The 20,667-nt window shown below is 37.1% G+C and overlaps 1 protein-coding gene across 1 annotated transcript; it reads right to left on the reverse strand.

Moving 5' to 3' along the window:
* Positions 1-1,933: 1,933 nt before the first annotated feature.
* Positions 1,934-19,360, reverse strand: LOC111191918 (interferon-induced very large GTPase 1-like). Its single transcript, XM_049475770.1, has 3 exons — positions 19,178-19,360; positions 17,462-17,554; positions 1,934-7,362 (listed from the first exon to the last, which is right to left on the reverse strand). The coding sequence occupies exons 1-3, from the start codon at positions 19,253-19,255 to the stop codon at positions 2,569-2,571; spliced, it is 4,965 nt and encodes a 1,654-aa protein (XP_049331727.1). The 5' UTR covers positions 19,256-19,360; the 3' UTR covers positions 1,934-2,568.
* Between the last annotated feature and the right edge of the window lie 1,307 nt (positions 19,361-20,667).

A 20,667-nucleotide genomic window follows, 5' to 3' on the forward strand; every position in this document is an offset into this window, starting at 1 on the left:
TGAGTGCTTTTTGATGCACTCAAACATGCGTTTACTACGGTATAGTGGAAACGTTCTTTATAGTGGAAGTGGATGCTTCAGAAACAGGTGTAGGTGTGGTTCTGTCCCAATACATTAACTCTCCCACTAAGTTACACACCGTGTCTTTCTTCTCCCATAAACTGTTCATTGCTGAATGCAACTATGCATGTAACTAAGTTGTTAGCAGCCCTTAAAAAATGGCATCACTGGTTAGAGGGTTCTTCGCATCCTTTTGTAGTCCTAACTGATCACAAGAATTTGGATTATCTGTAATCTGCTAAACATCTAAATTCCCGTCAGGCTCATTGGACCCTGTTCTTTTCTTATTTTGACTTTTCTATCACATTCTGTCCAGGTCATCACAACACTAAAACTGATGCCTTGTCTCATTTTTTCCCAGAAGAATCCAGTCCTGACCGTATTCTTCCTTCCTCTGTCGCATCTGCTCAATGTATTCTACCCGAGGGTACCCCGCCATGGTGTGAAAGTGTTTGCCCCAATCATGATTTCTTGCTTCTTTACATGTTTGTCACTCTTAAATGCTTCAGATCATATGACAAATTTAAATATTTGTCAAAAACAACAAATACAAACACAAAATGCAGTTTTTAAATTACTGTTTTATTAAGTATTATTAAGGGAAAATAAATGTTTGGGTCACCCTTAGCAGCAACTACTGCAATCATGCTTTTGCAGTAACTTGCAGTCAGTCTTCTGTACAGGTCTGTGGTGAAATGCCGGCTCCACTCACAAACAAACAGTAGAAGTGGCTATGAATAACTTTTTACACACAAGTAATTTGTAAGTTAAAGATTTATTTATAACTTATGAGTTATGAGTTTAAGTCTGATAAAATCAAATAATGAGGTTCACTAATGATTTTTCCATTATGATACTGAATTTATGTACAGTGGTATGAAAAAGTTTGGGCACCCCTGACCATTTTTTATGATTTTCCTTTATAAATCATTGGTTGTTCGTATCAATATTTTCAGTTAAATATATCATACATCACACAAACACTGATATTTGAGAGGTGAAATTAAGTTTATTGATTTAAAGAAAGTGTGCAATAATTCTTTGAACAAAATTAAGCAGGTGCATAAATTTGGGCACCCTTGTTGTTTATTGATTTTAATACATTTAGCACTAATCACTGGAACTGAAATTGTTTCTTAAGCTGATTGGTGGAAAGTAACGAATTACATTTACTCACGTTATTGTAATTGAGTAGATTTTATGAGTAATTTGATTTTTTATACTTTTACTCACGAACATTTTGACACAAGTAATTTACTTCCCGTTACTGAGTAAAAAACTAAAATCCTGGGAAAAAACAATTGTCTAAATTAAAAAAGCTGTGGGGCTGTGTGATCAGTGCAGGTTCTGGGAATGTTGTTAAATTTGAGGGTTGCATGGATTCCAGTCAATATCAGCAGATTCTTTTGAACAATGTTTAAGAATCAGTGACAAAGTTGAAGTTGCACTGGGGCTGGATACTTGGGCTGGAGACCCTGAACATAAACACTGCTCAAAATCTACTAAAGTATTCATGCAGAGGAACAAGTACAACATTCTGGAATGATCATCTCACCTGAATATTATTGTAATTATCTGTGGTGTGATGTTCATGCTACTGATCCGAACAACCAAATGTTTTATAAAGAAAAATCAGGAAAATTATCTATATTATATATATTATAATATATATTATTTTCATACCACTGTATTGCATATATTCGAGCATTGAAACACTCTTCCTGCTAAGAGAAATCATTTATAATAATGTGTACAGTACTGCATTTCATGGAACATGAACACAATACAAGAGGTAGAGCAGAAATGCATTTATTTTTCACACTTTATCTGATTACAAGATGCCATAAGAGTACATAATGATAAATAATTTGGCAAAAAAGGTTAATCCATAACATGTAGGAGTACTTTGTCTGTTATAAGAACCTGTTGGTGTAAACAGCAATTATTTCTATTCTAAAGCATTCACCACCATTAATCATAAACATTCAATAATTACTACTGATTACAAAGCAATTCTAAATCTGACTAATTAATCTTATAGAGCTCTAATATGAAGTAATAAAGTAAAGATGCAGATTATACAACCACATTCCAACAACAGTGCAATTAACAGTACAAGAACCTATAAGAATAAAACAACTGTTAAATTATATGAAAAAAAAACAATAATCCATTGTAGGATATCTGAGTACATTTGTATTGATTATGCTTACAATATATAATATCCAACATTCTAAATACTTTATTAATTAATCTAATATGCCTGTACTATGCAGTGAGTTACAGATTATGCAACCTTATATTTTAAATGATCTTTAAGTGTCTGTTCTTCTGTGGGTTTGTCCTCAGTACAGTAAAAGGATTCAGGGCTATAGTTGATGGAGTAATGTAATGTTCTGTGTAGTTCAAATACAGACAGGTTTCATTTTGCCAGGTAAGATCCATGATTTTTTTGTGTTTTCATTTGTGTAAAAAACAATGTTCTGTAACTATCAGATTTGTTGCAGTTTATTTACTTATTCCTAAACTTGCAACTGCATCAGACTGAGTGAACTTCCAATTGGATGGAATTTTTCCTTTACCAGTGAAGGTTTTGTTGTGGTATTTTTCAAGGTTTTTCTGGAATTCACAAACAAACCATTTCCAGTACACCAGCTCAGAACTACCAGGATAGATGCTCCATTTATCATAATCTCCTCCTGCTCTTCTGTACTGCTTGTAAGGGACAGAAGACCCTGAAAAAGAATGTGGGTAAAATGATCCGCCACTTGCTACATTTGTTGTACAAAAGTCCAAAGCAAATTCTGTTGTGCCTCTATAATGCCACCCGTTCATTCCCTCTGAGCGATGGACATCAGTGTTGTGATCTCCAGTATGATTTTCTTGACTGTTGGTACAGACGGCTCCACAGAAGGGACACTTCTCCCAGCAGCACCTGCAGAAGTGTTTAATCAGAATCTCCTCAGGCGTTTTTCTGAACATCTCCTTTCTCAGATCTGAAAACTTACAGAGGCATTTTTTTAGCTCCTCAACAACAGGAGAGAGCTCTTTTTTAATAACATCTACAAGAACATCGTAATCATTGACATCCTTAATAACATCTTCACTCAGGTGAACTCTGGTATCTCCTAACTCATCTACAAGACTGTTGGAGAAAATCTCCAGCCACTTGTTCACGTCTCCTTTGACAGACTTAACCTCATCCCTGGCTTTTTCTGCTGCTTCAGTAATACATTTCTTTTTGTGGTCGATGTGTTTTTCTATTTCAGAAACTGGGTTTTCTGCTGCCATGTACTGTCTAACTCTGTCTCGGATAAAATTTTCAAAGTGGAGCTTCGGCTGGTTCATGTATGTTAGAAAGTTATTAAACTTTTGCTCATTATCTCCCTGCTGCTCTGCCAGAGACTTCAGAATGTGCTTCTCCAGATCTCCTCTGTTCCTATTAAATGGAGGTTTTCGTGTCATCTGATCACAGATGAATTTAGCGGCCATGTTGTACACACTCTGCAGGATTGTTTCTTTCAGTTTAACACAGATTTGGTCTCCAAGCACTGCTGCAATTGCTCCCTGATAGTAGTTCATGAAAACTTTAAAGTACTCAGTTTTTTTCTTTTTAAAGTGAAGAATTGGATCATTTGCTTCTCTGTATTTCCTGTGAAGTTCTACAAAGCATTTCTCGGCTTGTTCACACACAAAAAGCGAGAGATCTACATAAAACTCTTTCTTAAACTCAAAAGAGTTGTGTTTTTGTTTAAACTCCTGCACTAGTTGTTTGACATCTCGTACAATCTGCTGGATGTAGCCTGAGCTGTATCCCTGCACTGAGACTGGAAATGAATTCACTTTTTCTGTTGCTTTTTGGATGACTTTAGCAATCAGCTCTCGTATTGACTTTTGATCCTCTGGTTTAAGAGACTTTTCCCATAAAGGAACAGGTCCCAACTTGGCCCTTTTCATTGAAACATAACTGCTGTAATCAGCAACAGTGTGAATCTTTCCATAAGCAGCACTCTCCTTTTGACTAAAAACAAGACCGTATTCAGAAAACTCCCCCCCTAGAATGTTAACAACATCATTTGATATGTTAATATCTTTGATTTCTGGAACATCTTCAGTTAATTTAGTGACCCACTTTTTCCAAACTGAATCAAATTCTGATTTTGGATCTCTGTTTTTACTCTCATCTTTTTTAAGCTTCAGAGCGAGTTCTTTACTCTTTTCAAAGAGAGTATTATCATGATTTTTCAGCTGCTCATCCAGATGTTTCCGAATGTTTTTTTGTTTGATGTTCTCATTCAGTTTTCTTTTGGCCTCATCTACAAGGTCATCATGGACGTGTTGTATTTGTTTCTCAAATCTGCTTTTCCACTGAATCAGAGTTTCCTTTTCACTGTCGTCTTCAAAATACTTTTTAAATGCTGTTTGGACTTTCTGCAGGGTCTCTGAAATTTCTTTCATCAGCTCTAGTTCTCCCACTGTTTCCACTTTTCCACTGGCTATTCTGTTCAGCATCTTGTCTTCAATACTCAGCATGGCACTCCTGAGACTCCAGGTCCATTTCTCATACTCCTCCTCCAGTTTCCTGTACACTGATATCTCCAGTGTGTTCCTGAAACTGAAGACAAAGTTTTCATTCAGCAGAGCCTCCCAGAGATCTTTCACTCGCTGCTGAAACTGTGATAATTTCATGCAGTTTGTTTTTGATGCACGAGAAACAATGTCTCTCTTCAGGTCCTGAACATTTTCACTGTAGCGTGGGTTTGGTGGAGCCATGGGTGGGCTGCCCTCCCAGAGCTGAGAAAAGTACTTCACATCCTTCTGTACATCAAATGCAATGATATCACTGAAACATTCTGCATCACACACTTCATCTTCTGCAGCTAACTTGGTCATTTCATCCAGTCTGTCTTGCAATCGTCTTCTTCCCTCCATCATTTTCTCTCCAGCTGCAACATCAGTAACATTCTGATGAACAAACACACAGCTGGGATTCAATCTGACCTGCTTCATCCTCATGAAGGCCTGAACAACAATCTGAAGGATGTCCTGCATTTCTGATGGGTTTTCTCCAAAGATGTTGATCAAAGTCATGTTTCCAAGACCTGCAACAAATGTTGCCAGCTCATTATCATGATGTAGGGTGTCTTTTCCCGCCAGCTCTAAAGCTCTGAGACCTTCAGTATCAACAACCAGAATGTAGTCAAACTTCAGTTCCCCCTTCATCTCTTCAGACACTTTCACCAGCTGCATGAAGGCTCCTCTGGTGCATCTTCCAGCACTGACTGCAAACTGGAGTCCGAACATGGCGTTGAGCATGGTGGATTTCCCTGAGCTCTGAATTCCCAGAACTGACAACACAAAGACTCTCTGGTCTCCCAGTTTTCTGATGACCTTATCCAGAACTGCTGAAACCCAGACCAGAGGAACATGAGCAGCATCACCGTCCATCAGCTCCATCGGGTGGCCAGATATCATAAGTTCAGCAGCAAGTTTAGGAAGGCCAGTATAGTCTACATTTCTTTTTCTTTTCGTTCCTCTTTTCTGAGAGACTAAAGCTTCATAAATCTGACCCATCTCTCTCAGCATGTGCTCCAAACCAAATGTGGCAGAATTAAGCTTGTTGGAGATCTTTTCTAGATTTAGTTGTTCAGTTTTCAGTTGATCTGTTTTGTAATGTTCCGGATGCATTTTTTTGGAGAAATCATAAGTTTGTTTGTCTAATTTATGTTTAAGTCTAGTTTTTGTTTTTTCATCCTCGAATTTGTCATGCTTTTTTTTTAAAGCCAACACCTCTGACCATTTTTGGTGGTACTCTTTCAGTAGGGCAGATAGTGTGTCTGAAGTGAAATCATCCAGTAGGATTGCCAGCCACTTGAGGAAATACATTTTCCCACTTCCTGACAGCAAGTCTAAACTTTCTACAACTAACCGCATGAGTTCACTGAAACCATGATTCTGCTGTTTGATTCTTATTTCCTTCATTTCTGCTTCCTTTCTGCTTTTCTCTAATTCTAAGTTGTCACCTTTAAGACGTCGCAGGTCCTTGTTTTTTTTGCACCAGTCATGCCATAGTTTCCCCTGGCAGGGCAGATACTTTTCTTTGACTGTTGATGGATCTTCTCTTTTCAGTAATCTCATTATCTGTTGTGCAGCTTCCTTTCCTCTATGACAGTCTTCATTATCCTCATCTAACTTTATTTCTGAATGTTCTGCTATCTTCTCCACACTGAAGGTCACAAGCTGTTCTGAGAGGCAGTTCTTGATAACTTCTCTGAGAGCAACAGAAACATCAGACTGATTTCTGCCCTTCAGTGATACTCTGTATTTTCCTTCGCCAATCTCAGATACAGCATCTTCAGAATCATCCTCTTCATCAGTCAAAATAACTATGAGAGGAGTTAAACCTTCACAAAGTTCCTTCACAATAACCATATTGTTGTCATTCTCATCAAGTTGAGGTAAAAGTACAACATTCACAGAGGACATTTCTGTAAGAATCTTTCTCTGAGTCTCGTTGATGCTGGAATCTCCATGTAGATTACAGAATGCTACACAGTCTGAGAAATAATCAGTGCTGTTCCCAGATGGGAGGTACCATCCAATCTCCACCACTTCATCCATCAGTAGACGCTCTCTGCTGCTGCCTGGACAGTCCCGGTGGAAGAACGTGTCGTGCTTCTCATTGATCAGCCTGTTCATCAGCTGAGACTTTGATGAAGAAATCGAACCAATCCTGAAGAACGTGACCACTGGAGTTTGAGCTTTGTACATGGGCAGGGTCTTACTGGTGACTCTGCCAGAAGTATCCATAGTCTTCCAACTCTTACTGATCTGACGCATCGTCCACAGAGGGAATTCAATCTGTCCAGTAAAAGGATTTGGAAGCAGCAGAGGAACTGCATACTGACACTGAGACAGCTTAGTTACCATGATCTGCTGAAGGAAATTATCTGAACAATGAAACACTGCCATTTCAACATCCATTGGGTGAACATGAGCTTGTTTCTTTTCTTTGTTTCCAGCATTTCTGTTTGAAAGGGCACCAAATGCACCTTTTCCAGCTGGATGAGACTTTGGTATTGTTGGGTCATTTTTAACAGAGAGGTATCTTGCTCTATAATCTATGGTCAGAAGCCTTTGAATAAAAGTGTGAACAAGATCCTTCTCAGTTCTGCACTCATTGTTCTGTAATGATGGGGTTATTTCAAGGAAGCATCCTTTGGTTAGCTTGTTGTTATATTTCAGATCAAGGTCAAGTCTCTTAAGCAGGTCTTCTTTTAGTCTGGCTCTTGATTCTCCTTCCTAAGAAAAGCAAAACAAAGCAAGGCAAAGTGTGTTTAAAAATAAAAATTAATAAATTAACTAAGCATGTTTACACAGTAAAAAGCAAGCCTCATAAATGGGAAAAGATTATGTGGAATATTTTGCTTGGTATAATGCTCTAGTCATGGTGGGTTTTTAGACTGGTATTGTCCAGCTTTTTTTGTAATGTTCTGGACTGTACTCCATTTTAATAGGGGCTCCCTATTAATGCTTGCAAATCGTATATAATATCCTGGAAATAATTTCTTAGAGCGAGTGAGTTATGCCTCTTTCACAGTACACATTTTTTTGAGTCGTTAGGTAGTTGGGCTGTATGAACCACAGGACTAGTTGTGCTGACATATGTGGCTTTCAAATGACATGACCGATCAGTGACACAGGTTTCACAAATCACACAATTTTCCACTGTGGGAAATCACAGACTCATCTGGCTGCTGTTTTATCATGAGAACACGACAGAAATAAACATACGCTGGAACTAGTGATGCCATGTCAGAGAATCTCTGGAAAGTAGAACTGGCACTTGAATGAAACATATGGAACTACTGAGTAAATGAGTTTAGAATTATCTTTAACACAGAACAGTGGAGAAAAATAGAAATAATCAGTTTTCTTTGCTTTTTTTGTACAATACATTATTCTATGAAATAAAAGGAATACTTATAAAATGTTTTTAGCTTTTAGCTTCATTCATGCCCCTTCATAGAGAACTTACTTGCGAGCTCCTTCTAGAGTTTAACAGTAATTTCTTGAACACCAGGTTGAACATCAAGTGCTCAGACTCTCAATTTCTTTCAGCAGTTCACACTACACAAATGAGTGAGTGCCGAGAGATCCCCAATTTGCCTCCAAGCACAAGTTTTGTCGCTGATCTACGAAAAAATGTCGGCAACTGAAAAACCTGGGCTAAAGTCATGTAGTGTGAACCTGATATTAGAAAGTGCATGAGAGCAAAATAGAGCAAGAGAGAATGGCACACACAAAATGACAAATACAGTCTCCAACAAAAGTGACTACATCCTTCAAATATCTGCAAATAGTGTCTCATATTTGTGTTATATTACTATTGTATAATTTCTAGTGGTTAAAAAAAGACGTTAGTTTAAAGACTTATTTACAATGTCTAATTTAGGTTGAAAGTGAATAGTGAAAAACTATTTTTTCAGTGGTTAAAAAGATGTTGGTTTGAAGATGTATTTACAATGTCTAATTTAAGTTGAAATAATAACATAGACACACATTATGGTTATTCCAGGTAAAAAAAAATGTTTATATCATATTTAATAATCTTTACATTTTCATTTAATGGCACTTTTGTATAAAAGTTAGTTTATACAACAATTTCAAATGGTTAATGAAGAAATACTTTTTAACCTTAGATGTTAACCTTTAAATTTTAAAACATCCACGCTGTCCAGGTCACAACAGCCAGCACACGAACATTTTCACATGTTACTAAGAACGTTTTTACCTTAATTAAATTGTTTGAGGGGGCGAGACTCAGAAATAAGGATTGCTGGTTGAGGCGGTAGACCATGGACAATGATCCCCGTTAAAAGATCAAGGTGCTAGACAGAGAGATCCCTTCTTTCTTCTTTATTGAAGGTTGTTGGTCACTTTACAAAGAGTTTGTGTATGTATATGAGTGTGTGTGTGGTGACGTGGGTGTGATGTATGTATGGCGTGTGTGTGTGTGTGTGTGATGTGTGTGACGTGTGTGGTCTGAAACATAAAGGAAAGGTAATACAATGTATTAGACTACTGATATTATAATATTGTTCAACAATAACATTTACATATTAGTAAATAAACTGTAAGGTAGCATAATACAGTGACAGAGGTGTAATGTTAGTAATTATACAATTGCCAATGTAATATTAGCAGAGGCAAACATACTTAACAGCATAATGTTATGAGGTATAAACAACGAATAATTACAAATTCAAACAGTTCAAAGTAAGCTAGTCACACTCATAACAATAAACTGTGTAACAATATTAACACTACACACGGTACATTCGTCATTATTAAGCCATCAGGCATTCAAACTTAGCTGCAATGCTAACAAGAGACAGGGCTAAACTACTTAGCTGCAGGCTTCTTAGCTAACTCAACAACAACATATGTTTTAATTAAAACTAACACAAACTGCAATATTAATCAAAATATCCATAACTAAGAAGGTGGAAATTACTCACATTTCCTCAAGAACGCACACACGATATGAGAAACACGCAAAGAAAGTCCCAGCAGCTTCAGTCAGTTCACTGGCTGCTCTATTGCTCATCAGTGTGACTGGGCATGCCCTGGACATGTCCTGACTGCATGTCTTGACTGCAGTACCGCTGTTTCACCAGTAGATGGCATTCCACAATTGGGCTTTCTCACATAAATCATATTAATAATGATGAAAGAACTTCCATGCTATCTAGCTAAGTTAGCTAGTGTTAAACCAGCAACAGCTAAAATAGCTTTAACATGTCACCACATTTCAATATGATTTACAGACGCTTCATAAATTAAACACCATACATTTGCATCTAAAAGACAAAACAAAAAAGGCTAACTATATACTTTTTACCTGAATCATTCCTCATGGTTGGCCAAACAAGGGGTACTGGTACTTTTTAACTTAACTTAGCTAACCTGGCTAATAGGGTAAGGCTAGTTATCTCAGGCTCAAACTCCATCACAGGTCCTGTTTAACCTGGTTTAGTAATAATAAAATATTTTAAAATTTTAAAAATAGAAAGTTACACAATAAAATCCAATTAAATGTTTTCCCCTTACTGCAGCACAGAGTGACTTTGCCTTACTTGGCCTTAGCCTCGTTAAGCTAACAAAGCTAGCGTTAACCTAGTGCAGTTACCTCAGGCTCACGGGCTCTATCATAGACTGTATATAGCTGGACAGAGCATAGTTTCTTAAAAGTGAAGCCACCACAGGTCGGGCGCCCCCTGCTGTTCGGCTGCAGAAAGCTGTATAACCCCACCCACCCCCGTAGGTTTCAATGGCAAAACAGACACCTTTCAATCACGTTTTTTTCTAATATACTGTAATTCTACCTCCTTTATTTAAATGCAACAGCTAGTGTAACCTCTGCTTATATTGTCAAATTTTTATATTCCCACAGAATTCATTTTTTAAAGCGTTATTCAGCTCTATTTAAAAAGGTGTGGTTATTGTAAAAGGGCTGGGTTACACCTAGCCGGGGTGGGACCAATGACTGTATGGGCGGGACCAATAACAGACCGTCAGGAGAACCTGCATCTTGTTTTTTTTTACCCTTAGGTCAAGCAGTACACTAGTACTAGTAGTTAGTCAAACGTTTAGCTAGCTAACTGTATTACCGTTATTATTTTTTATTAGCTAAACTGAATTTAGATTGTTGTATTAATAATGTCGTGTTCTGCTGTTAATTGCTCTAACAGACATTCTGGACAAAGTTCTTTGCAGTTTTTTCGGTAAGTTTGCTGGCTGTTTTTCCCTCCACTCCTGTGTCTGTGTGCATTTTATTTTATTAATTATCAAGATCTTAGGCGAACCATTTAATCTCGGTTGGATTTTATAGCTAGCTTAATTTGTTAGCTAACATTAGTGTAGTTATCTTACTAACTATATTCGCTAGACTCTGTAGAATTAATATTTTTACTTGGTCAGTGGCTTCGCCCGTCACCGGTGCGTGCGGCAAGCTGACCCAGATAGCATGAAGGCTCTGCCCGAGATCCGCTGATGTACGGCAGCACTGGCTTAGACTCTGCATAATCCATGCAGAATTTAGCCGAATGTGCTCAGTTCGTCTCAGCGGCAAAATTAACTGAGCTTCAGTACCGGATTCGTCTCGTTGTTTAAAGCAATAACTAGTACTGGCATTCACTGCCGTTTGGTGATGTTTTTTTTCGCTGTATTTTATTCACTTCCACTTGCTACATACAGAACTATCATGTGGCTGGGTACACAGTTAATATCCATAACGTGCACAAACTGCACTGTTACTATGAAAATATTAATCTTATCGTGCTGCAGATAAATTCTCCGCTCGGCTCGGCAGACTGTGTGAGCACTGTGGAGGCAGCCCTCAGGGGCAGGTTTATTTAAATGAGTAGGCTGTCTCTCCACAGTCTTTCTCCCTCCTCTGGTCTCTACTGCGCAGATTCTGGTTTCTGAATCGCCAAAATGGCGGAAGACTTTGGCTTCATTTTCATTGAATGAATGGGAACTGCGACACGCAGTTTATATACAGTCTATGGGCTCTATTTAACCTAGTTTCTTAATAAATAATAAAATACAGTTAGCTACATTTGCACCATAAAACTCAGGCAATTAATTTTTCTTCTCATTTGCACAAAGTGGCAGTTTATCAGTCTTTAGCCTTATCTGGTCTTAGCCTTATACTGCTAACCTAGCTAAGCTAACTAGCTAGATGGCTATTTTTACCCTACTTCAGTTGCCACCTCAGACTCAGAATTCACCAAGCAGCGGTTTCTCTTTCTTCAGGTTCACAAAATGGAGCCTGCTGTTTTTCTTATTCCAACTTTATTTATTAATAACAATATGTATTTCTACCTCTCATAGATATTAATTTCAGCACTAAACACTATGCATAAGCAACACAAACGTTCAAATTAAAATAGTGCTCACTTTTTTCGTAGAGAGATACCATCCGCCTGACCTGCAGACACACGGTTTCAGCATTAAAAAAATCACTAGCAAGCTGTAGAAAACATGACTGAATGAAAGTATGATTGACACTTCAAATTAACCAATAGAAATCTAAAGCTCGTGGGAAGGTCTCCCAAATAAATATATAGGAATACAAAAGAAAATTTAGCTCACATTAAGTGCTTGCCCAAAATGCTTTTTTGTACAGCTTTTTAGCGTCTGTGTGTGGTGGTGGTGGAGTGAGGCACAACTGCGACAATCTGCGCGCTTTAATCAGTTCAGGTATGACCATAAGTGTTGGTACATTTTTATTAGTGTATGGGTTCATAATGTGTGATCTAACGGGGCGATTTTGTTTTTATTTGTTAGTGTGCTGTGGTCCGAGGCAATCATTCAGTCTCTGCTGCACAGCTTATTTGCTCTTCTGCTTCGCACCTGCACTATTCCACTGTTCCACAGCTCTCTTTATTAAGATTGTTTCAAGGCCGTGTTTGTATTTACATTTTAATTATTTGATTAGAACCGTCATGCTGCCCGCCGCTCGTTTTCGTTTATACCTGTGGGTGCGCCTCATAGCGCTGGTATGTCTTTTTGAAGGTTTTAATTGTTAGATGCTCCTTGGAGAATAAAGTGGTAAGTAACTATATTGTGTTTTCTGGACCTGGAAAGATCAAATTCTGGAAGTTAAAGTCCCTTTAGGTGCTCCTCCTCCTGTGGCGCTACTGTTTTTCTCCAGTTCTTTGTGAAGCTGCATATTCCGGCTGTTTAGATGCTGCTTTTATATTAGTACCACTTTAGTAGCTGTTAAATTGTTGTTTTCATTCATTTCTTTGTCTTTGGTTATTTTTTTATATCTGGTTTTGTCGCACAGACACAGTTTATTTACTGGAATGTTTCCGGGTTTTTTGGTAATATTAGTTTATTTATTTTTATTTATTTTATTATTGTTTTTATTTCTATCTTTCAAAATCCGTTAGATTTTATTTTTGTTAGTATTGTGGGTTTAGTTTAGTTTGTTATTTTACCAATTTTATATTTATTTTCTGTTGTAAATTTATCATTTATTTTAAAGAGCAAGCATTGCTCTTCTTTGTATTTGCTTAATTTGTGGTGTTTATTTATTTGAGGTCGGTTTCTTTAAGCATATATACTGGGCCAGTTTTTGTTTGTTAATTATTTTGGGTTTTAGTATTTGGTCCTAATTGGTAAGTTTTCTTTGGGGTTTATTTTGTGTAGAAATTAATTTTCTTTTCGTTTGTTTTTGATTAAATATTTTTTGTTTCTGTTAGGATTTGTCATTTAGCATACAGTAAGCATCTTGATGCTTGATATTTATAAACATGTTATGCATTGTCTTCAAATTGTTGTGTTTTTTTATTTAAAACTATCCACAATGTGGACTTTTTTATTGTCCTGGGAGGTTTACTCCTTGACTCCCCCTAGTCAAAGCTTAGCCCCCTTATTCATACAGCTCTAGTGATGTCCCTGGGAGTGGGATTAACCCAAATTTTATGGAAGATTTAAAATAATGAAATTGCAAGGATTGGAACATAACATTTGTTACGCTTATTAAAGATGTGGTACAGAGAGATGCAATAGGTCTGATTCACACCTCAGAAATGAATCAGAGGTACAAGCCATGAATTGTTACATACGAGGAAAACATTTAGAAAGCAGACTGAGAAAGATCTTACTAGATATCTTTTACAAATCTTTTCACAGAGACATAGCCCAAGTCCCAAAATAAATGTTATGAAAAGGTCAACTGAAAAGGATAATATTATACCTTACTGATGAAGAATATATATTTTAGGGTGAAGGCCTATATGCGTCACACCTAAGTCATGGATTCCACTATTCTGAGGTCTTTCTCTCTGGACTATTGAGGCAGACTACACCTTCACTCTCACCTGACTCTCATTTGCTCAGTCAACAGCTCTATATACACTAGTAAATCTCATACAATTTGAATATCATTGAAAAGTTACTTTATTTCAATAATTCAGTTTAAAATGTGAAACTCATATTTTATAGTGTCATGACTCAGGCAGTACTCAGACAGGCACAGATGTAAAACATTGCTTTATTAAATAAAGGGTTAGGACAGAATAAGCAAGGTCAATAACATAACAGCATAACAGCTGCCTCAGAGGATAACCATATCATAAACATGAGACAGTCCAGAGTTCATACTCAGGAGAGCAATAATGAGGGGCAGGTAAAAATCATAAATCTGTAAACAAAACAAGGTTGAAATCCAAAGGGCAAACAAAGAAAAAGATAAATACTTTGTAAAGTGAAGATTCCAAACAATACTCAGCAAGGAGTGAGTGAATGAGATGAAGTATTTATAGGGCGGTGAACAGGTGAAAAAATTTCAGGTAATGATCATGTAAAGGAGTGATGTTGAAATGAGGCACATTCTGGGCATTGTAGTCCAGAGACTGGAGACCGCTAGCAGAGCTGAGTAGGAGAGAAAGGAGCGCTTTCAGCTCCATGCATGACATATAGATGTATTAGATGTATAGATGTATTGCAGAGCAGGAGCGTCCCTCGCTATCTTTAAGAAACTCCTGAAGACAGAGCTCTTCAAAGAGCACTTACTCTCCTAACACCCCTAACAAACTAACTACTTCTAACCTCATTTCCTTCTTCCCCTCCTTTCCTCCTCTATCCCACTATTTCCATTTGGCCTCCTTTAGGCCCTGTCAAAAAAATAATTTTTACCTTTAACTTCTATTACTTTTTGTACTTCACTATTGTAAGTCACTATTGCATGAAGTGCTGTATGATTTTCCAGGAAAACACTGCACTGATTTTGGACTTGATAGAACACAGTGGATCAGCAGTTTGGACTGTGTGTCTCTCCACTCTTCCTCCAGACTCTGGTCCCTTGATTTTCAAATGAAATGTAAAATCTACTGATGGTCAGTGATGGCAAAGTCTTCTGTGATAAAGAGGTTGAGGCTGGCTGCATGTGCAGAGGAATTTTATTACAGCATTTACCAAACTCGTATTCAGGACAGGCAGAGGTCAGGAAATAGGCAGCAGATGTAACTTATTGCAAATCCACAATCCACAATCTACAGTCAAGCAACAAGTAAGCAGGGAATAAAAAAACAATACTGCTCAAAACTCCAGACTTTGGTTTTGTATTGCGGTCCAGAAGAATCATTTATAAAACAAACTAATGAAACTGGCCTGAAAAAAAATATGTTACTCCAAGAAAGGACAAAAATTTTTTGACCATACGGCCAAAGGTTTGTCCTGTAATTAAAATCACAGGGCAAATTTAGAATATGTAAGGGTAAAAACAGGGTAATCACTATGCTGGATGGTATCATGGTGTGTACCACATTAAACAGCAACCTCTGAAAGCTCCTCAACTTCTCTCATAAAATCCTCAAGATTATAAAAGCATTCTGGAGGAAAATGTGCTGCCCAGTGTTAGAAAGCTTGGTCTCTGTCACAGTTCATGGGTCCTCCAACAGGATAATCGCCCAAAACACACAGCTAAAAACCCCCAAGAGAATAACATTGGACTATCCTGAAGTTGTTTTCTATAAGCTCTGATCTAAATCCTACTGAACATCTGAGGAAGGACCTGAAACATGCAGTCTGGAGAAGGCTTTCAAACCTGAGACAACTGGGGCAATTTGCTTATGAGGGATGGAACAAAATACCCGTGGACAGGTGTAGAATTCTCACTGAGAGTGATATCACTTAAATGCTCCAAAAAGCTGTACAACAAAATACTAAGTTAGGAGTACTATAATTATTGTCCAGTCAGGTTATATTACTTTGTTTTTCAAAATGATTCTTTTGATCCACAATTCAAAAGAAATGTCTGATTTTAATCAGTTGATTTACAGTTAGGGGTGGGCGATATGGCCCTAAAATAATATCACGATATTTAATGGTATTTTTGCGATAACAATACTCTTGGCGATATGACAAAACACTGATTTTTTTTCAAGAATACACTACTGCACAATACTAATAATGCACTCCATATATCTCCATATATCCAGTACTGCAGTAAAATTAATGATACTGGACAGATATAATCTGTTTCTAGTAGATATACAGTATCATGGGAAATGAGAACAGTATGAATTTTTCTTTTGCTAAAAACAGCAAAATTGTCATACCCTGATGTGTTTATTAGGGGTGGCTGATATGGCACAATATTTCATGGTTTAATATCGTTCATGATATTCAAAAATTTTGTCGATATCATCACGTACGATATGATACGGCACACCCCTATTTACAGTTTTTTTTTTTTTTTTATTACTACATTTTTTGTTTCAGGTTATTTCAGTGACCATTGTGGGTTTTTCTTTCTTAAATGGAAAGGTACCAACAATTTTATGCATGTGTGTATGTGTCAGTCAAACTGACTCCACTAAATCATGTCACAGCTGTCCAGGAACTCAGAAGCGTGCCTTTGGGTTGGGAGTGCATACAGGCACAGGGGTGTCATACATATACACTACTGAGTAACATTACAAATTGCTGTAAGGAAATTTGGAAACAGAATTTGGATGACCGAATGAATTAAAAGTTTACTTTGATTTTCAGTATGAATGAGTCCAGCCTTCCATGGGTTGATGATTTTGGTTTCCACTGACTGTTGTCAGGTCATTTTGTTATCCATTACCAGCATGTCAGGATTTTCCACTTGAATCTTTCATTTTTGTGTGATTTATGTGTTATGTGTTATGGTTAATGAAGCTCTCCTTTACACACCATGATTCCTCAGTTGCTCTGTCTTGTCACTTTGTGCTTTACAACAGCAGACAGATTTAATGCAACAGGCCACCCAAGTCCTGGTCCAAGCAGTGCTCATCTCATGCCTCGACTACTGCAATGCAATGCTAACGGGCCTCCCGGTCTGTGTAGTAAAACCACTTCAGATGGTCCAGAATGCAGCAGCATGCCTGGTCTTCAACCAGCCAAAACAATGAGCATGTCACCCAACTACTAATTGACCAACACTGGCTGGCTACCAGTTGCTGCTCACATTAAATTTAATTAAATTTATGATTGCCTTCAAGGTGATGACAGAGCAGGCTGCTTCCTCACCTATATATATTATCCTTGCAACACCCTGAGGCACACAGCGTGTCAACATGGCTCTCCCTCTTGGAAGAAAATCGAGTTCAGCTATACTTCCAAGCTGATAGCATGTAGCTATGCTAGCTGCTATGTTGTGTTTTCAGAAAAAAATCTGAAAAAAAATTTTTTTTTAGTGCATTTTAATGAATGCAATTTCTTTAGAGCTGCTACTCACTCAGTGACCCGTCTTTTAAAAAAAAAATCCTGATTTGGGGCTGTCATACACCTCACCTTAAGTGACTGTTACAAAAACACACCTATGAAATATGGCATGCAACACTAAATATGTACTTACCTGTTGTAATCCTATTGCAGTAGTTGGAGCCATTGTGACTGTGTTCCTTTCTGGGTCCAAACCGGTCCAAACTGGTTCAGGAGAAGCGAGATCCTGTGAAGAGAGAAAATAAGGATATATTGAGAACATCAGTACAGAAGGCTGGATGCTGGTAATGCTGCACAGAGGGTTCTGTGGCTTCACAGGAACAGACGTGTAAAATACATGGTAGGATAGCGATGCTCTAAAATAAAGTTGTACGTGTAACTATTCTTGTGGGTCAGCAATAAATTATGAGCACATTTTATGGCTGGAACCATGTTGCCATACTGATGCCTCTGAGAGACCTCTAAAACATTTTCTTTTATGGACCAGACCATACTCTAACATACACTAAATTGTTAAAGTATCTCTTAGCCTGCCCTGCATTGGTGATGCTTGGACACAGCTGCTGTCAGGTAATAAATAAACTTGTCTAATATAATTACATGCTCTGTGATTAGTTCTAAAGGAATAATTCTCATATAATTCTATAAATCATATCAAACTGTACAGTTCAATTAAATTTTAGCTAAGGTAAAAAGTAAAAAGCAAAAGTAAATAAATAAGCAAAAAGTAAATAAATAAGTGAATAACTTGCACATATTAGAGTACTGATGGGCCGATACATATATTTTCAGGTTCAGTCCGATTTTGATTTGCAAGCGCCGATACAGATCCACAAACCAATACGCGAGATTTTTTTTTTTACACCAACATATTCCATTTTTTATATTATTTAATATAATTTCTCACAAATATATAATTATATTCTACAATTATTTTAGTTCACATTCACAAAAATGTGACACTGTATGCCCAAATGTTTGTGGACACTCATTCAAACAGCTTCAGTTGCACAGTGCACACATGCAGATTGTCGTTTTTTTACTACTACTGATTTCAGAAGAAACCATTAAAGGGCAGGTGTTTCAGTATTTTTTCTGTGAAGAGTAAATGGTGTAAGGAGTAGTAAAGTGGAGAAGGAGAGGAGCAGTAGGAAAGGAGAAGGAGGATAAGCATATTGGAGTGTGTTTATTGGGAACTTTAAAGCCTTTGATCACTGGTAATACTGCTGGAATATGTACTATCTGCTGACATAAGAACAATAAATGGACTGGCATGTCCAAAGTTTCAACGGTGTGGACTTTGTGGTAAATCCCGCTAATCAAAACGAGTCCAAATTCGCTGCAGCCAGCTCTCCTTCTCATTATTTAGTGGCTTAATTTACTTTCATTTGTTTTATTTGAAAGTCACTATAACTGCCTTCAAATAAATAATGGGATCTAACACAACAGATTATTAACCTTCTTGTCTTTTCTTACTTATTTGTAGCCAGTCACTGCAAGCCCATTTAATTCAACCTATTCTGTATTCTTTTAGAACTGCAAAAATAGCCTGCATAAACAGCATAAAGTTGAAACTGAAATTTTGCAGATATTAGCTTCTTGGAATAATACTAAATAAGCTTCAGTGTGTGAGAATGAAACCAACTTTACTGCAGCTCAGTTCTGCAGCAAAGTCTGCTCTCAGACAAGACTTTTCTGCAGACAAAATAACAAACAAAATACAACACAAACAATCATTTACTTGATCATCTACTTAATCTTATTCAGCTCAACCTGGATCACTTCAGTCAGGTCGTCTGTATGTGTTACTGTTTATAATAAAATATATAAAGGTTATACAGTACATTACCCCAGGGCCGGCAGACGTATGTTCAGAATCACTCCAGTCCATCTTTTCCTCTTTTTTTCCCCATAGAAGGTTCCCCATCTCTGAGCAGAGAAAGACATCTGCACTCCTACCACCACCTGATCTAAATGTGTGACTGTAGCAGCAGTACTGGGCAGAACAGTGAACCTATCTAACTGCAGTTAAGATAGATTGCGGTTAGTGACCTTCTGTTGGCTATAATCATAATGCTGTAATGTACAACTGCAAACCCAGGTACAGCTTTTTAGACCTGGTTTTAATTTCTGCTCTCAGAAAAATGCAAACAGGTTTTCATGGAAGCCCATTCAAGCCAAAACATCTTCAAATAACCTTGTAGTATCTAAGAACAATAAAATATATTCTTAAAATAACATTTAATATCTCAAAATACAGAAATCAAGTTACTTAACAAAAAATATATACAATATGTGGTGTTTTTGTTTTTATTTTAAGTGGGGGGAGGATGGGCTTTCATAGATTTAAACTGACAAGGCTGATTTGTTTGTAGACTGTGAGCAATGAAAGTAAAAGTAAGTAAAATATGTTTTTTTTTTTCTGGACTATAAATTTGATAAGAATCTGTAAAATGTGTTTGATAAAGCAGAACTCCATTTGTGGAAAGTTTTACAAGCACAAATCATTTGCTTGATTTAGCCCATAGCTCTGCTCACATTTAGAAAAAGTGAATAGAAATTTAAATAAAAGAAATTTAATGCTCTTATGAAAAGAAAAAAATAAATTAGGACACACCTAATTTATTCCTGCTTAAAAAGTCTTAAATTAGAATATTGTGCAACACATCAGCTGTTTACTTGAGTGTATCACCATGGCCAGGTCCAAAGAGCTCCCTGATCCTTCGAGAAGACAGGTGTATTGTAGAATTGATTTTAAAAAGAACTCAGAACAACATGCCTTTTTTATTCCCAAAATACTAACAGTATCTTCAACAGACCTACTAATATATTATAACTACTTGTGTAGATGGGGAGTTCTTTAATTAGATTTGTGTCTCTGGGGCTGCATTAAGAAATACAGTCTACTAAACCTCAAATCAGTGACAAAAGTTTGCACAGCGCTTTGCTAACATGTTGTTTTTTTACTGTTAAAATGCGCCATCTACAGGCGGGCGCATGTATGTTTAGCCAGCATTTAAGACGGAACGGAAATCTGAATAAAACACTGGAGAATAAGAAGCTAACTTCAGCCTCGTCCAAGGTCCGAAGGCTTATTTTGATATTGTGTGATTCCTCTAAAAGCACCAATATTTCATGATTTGTGAATCCACGTCTGAAGTAATCCTCAATAATAGTATCCATTTAGCGATTTTGTCTCATCTGCCTCTGTCTCTGTACAGCGTACTACTCAAAATATTGAGATAGTGTCTCAAAATATTGATTTAGCATCTCAAAATATTGAGATAGTATCTCAAAATATTGAGATAGTATCTCAAAATATTGAGATAGTATCTCAAA

Source organism: Astyanax mexicanus, chromosome 3 (assembly GCF_023375975.1).
Source record: "Astyanax mexicanus isolate ESR-SI-001 chromosome 3, AstMex3_surface, whole genome shotgun sequence".
NCBI lineage: Eukaryota > Metazoa > Chordata > Actinopteri > Characiformes > Acestrorhamphidae > Astyanax > Astyanax mexicanus.

Coding starts and splice junctions, on each gene's coding strand:
- LOC111191918 (XM_049475770.1), bottom strand. CDS start 19,255: ATGGGGAACCTTCTATGGGGAAAAAAAGAGGAAAAGATGGACTGGAGT. Junction 17,555..19,177: donor ATACGTCTGCCGGCCCTGGG/GTAATGTACTGT, acceptor CTCTCTTCACAG/GATCTCGCTTCTCCTGAACC. Junction 7,363..17,461: donor CTGCAATAGGATTACAACAG/GTAAGTACATAT, acceptor TGCTTTTCTTAG/GAAGGAGAATCAAGAGCCAG.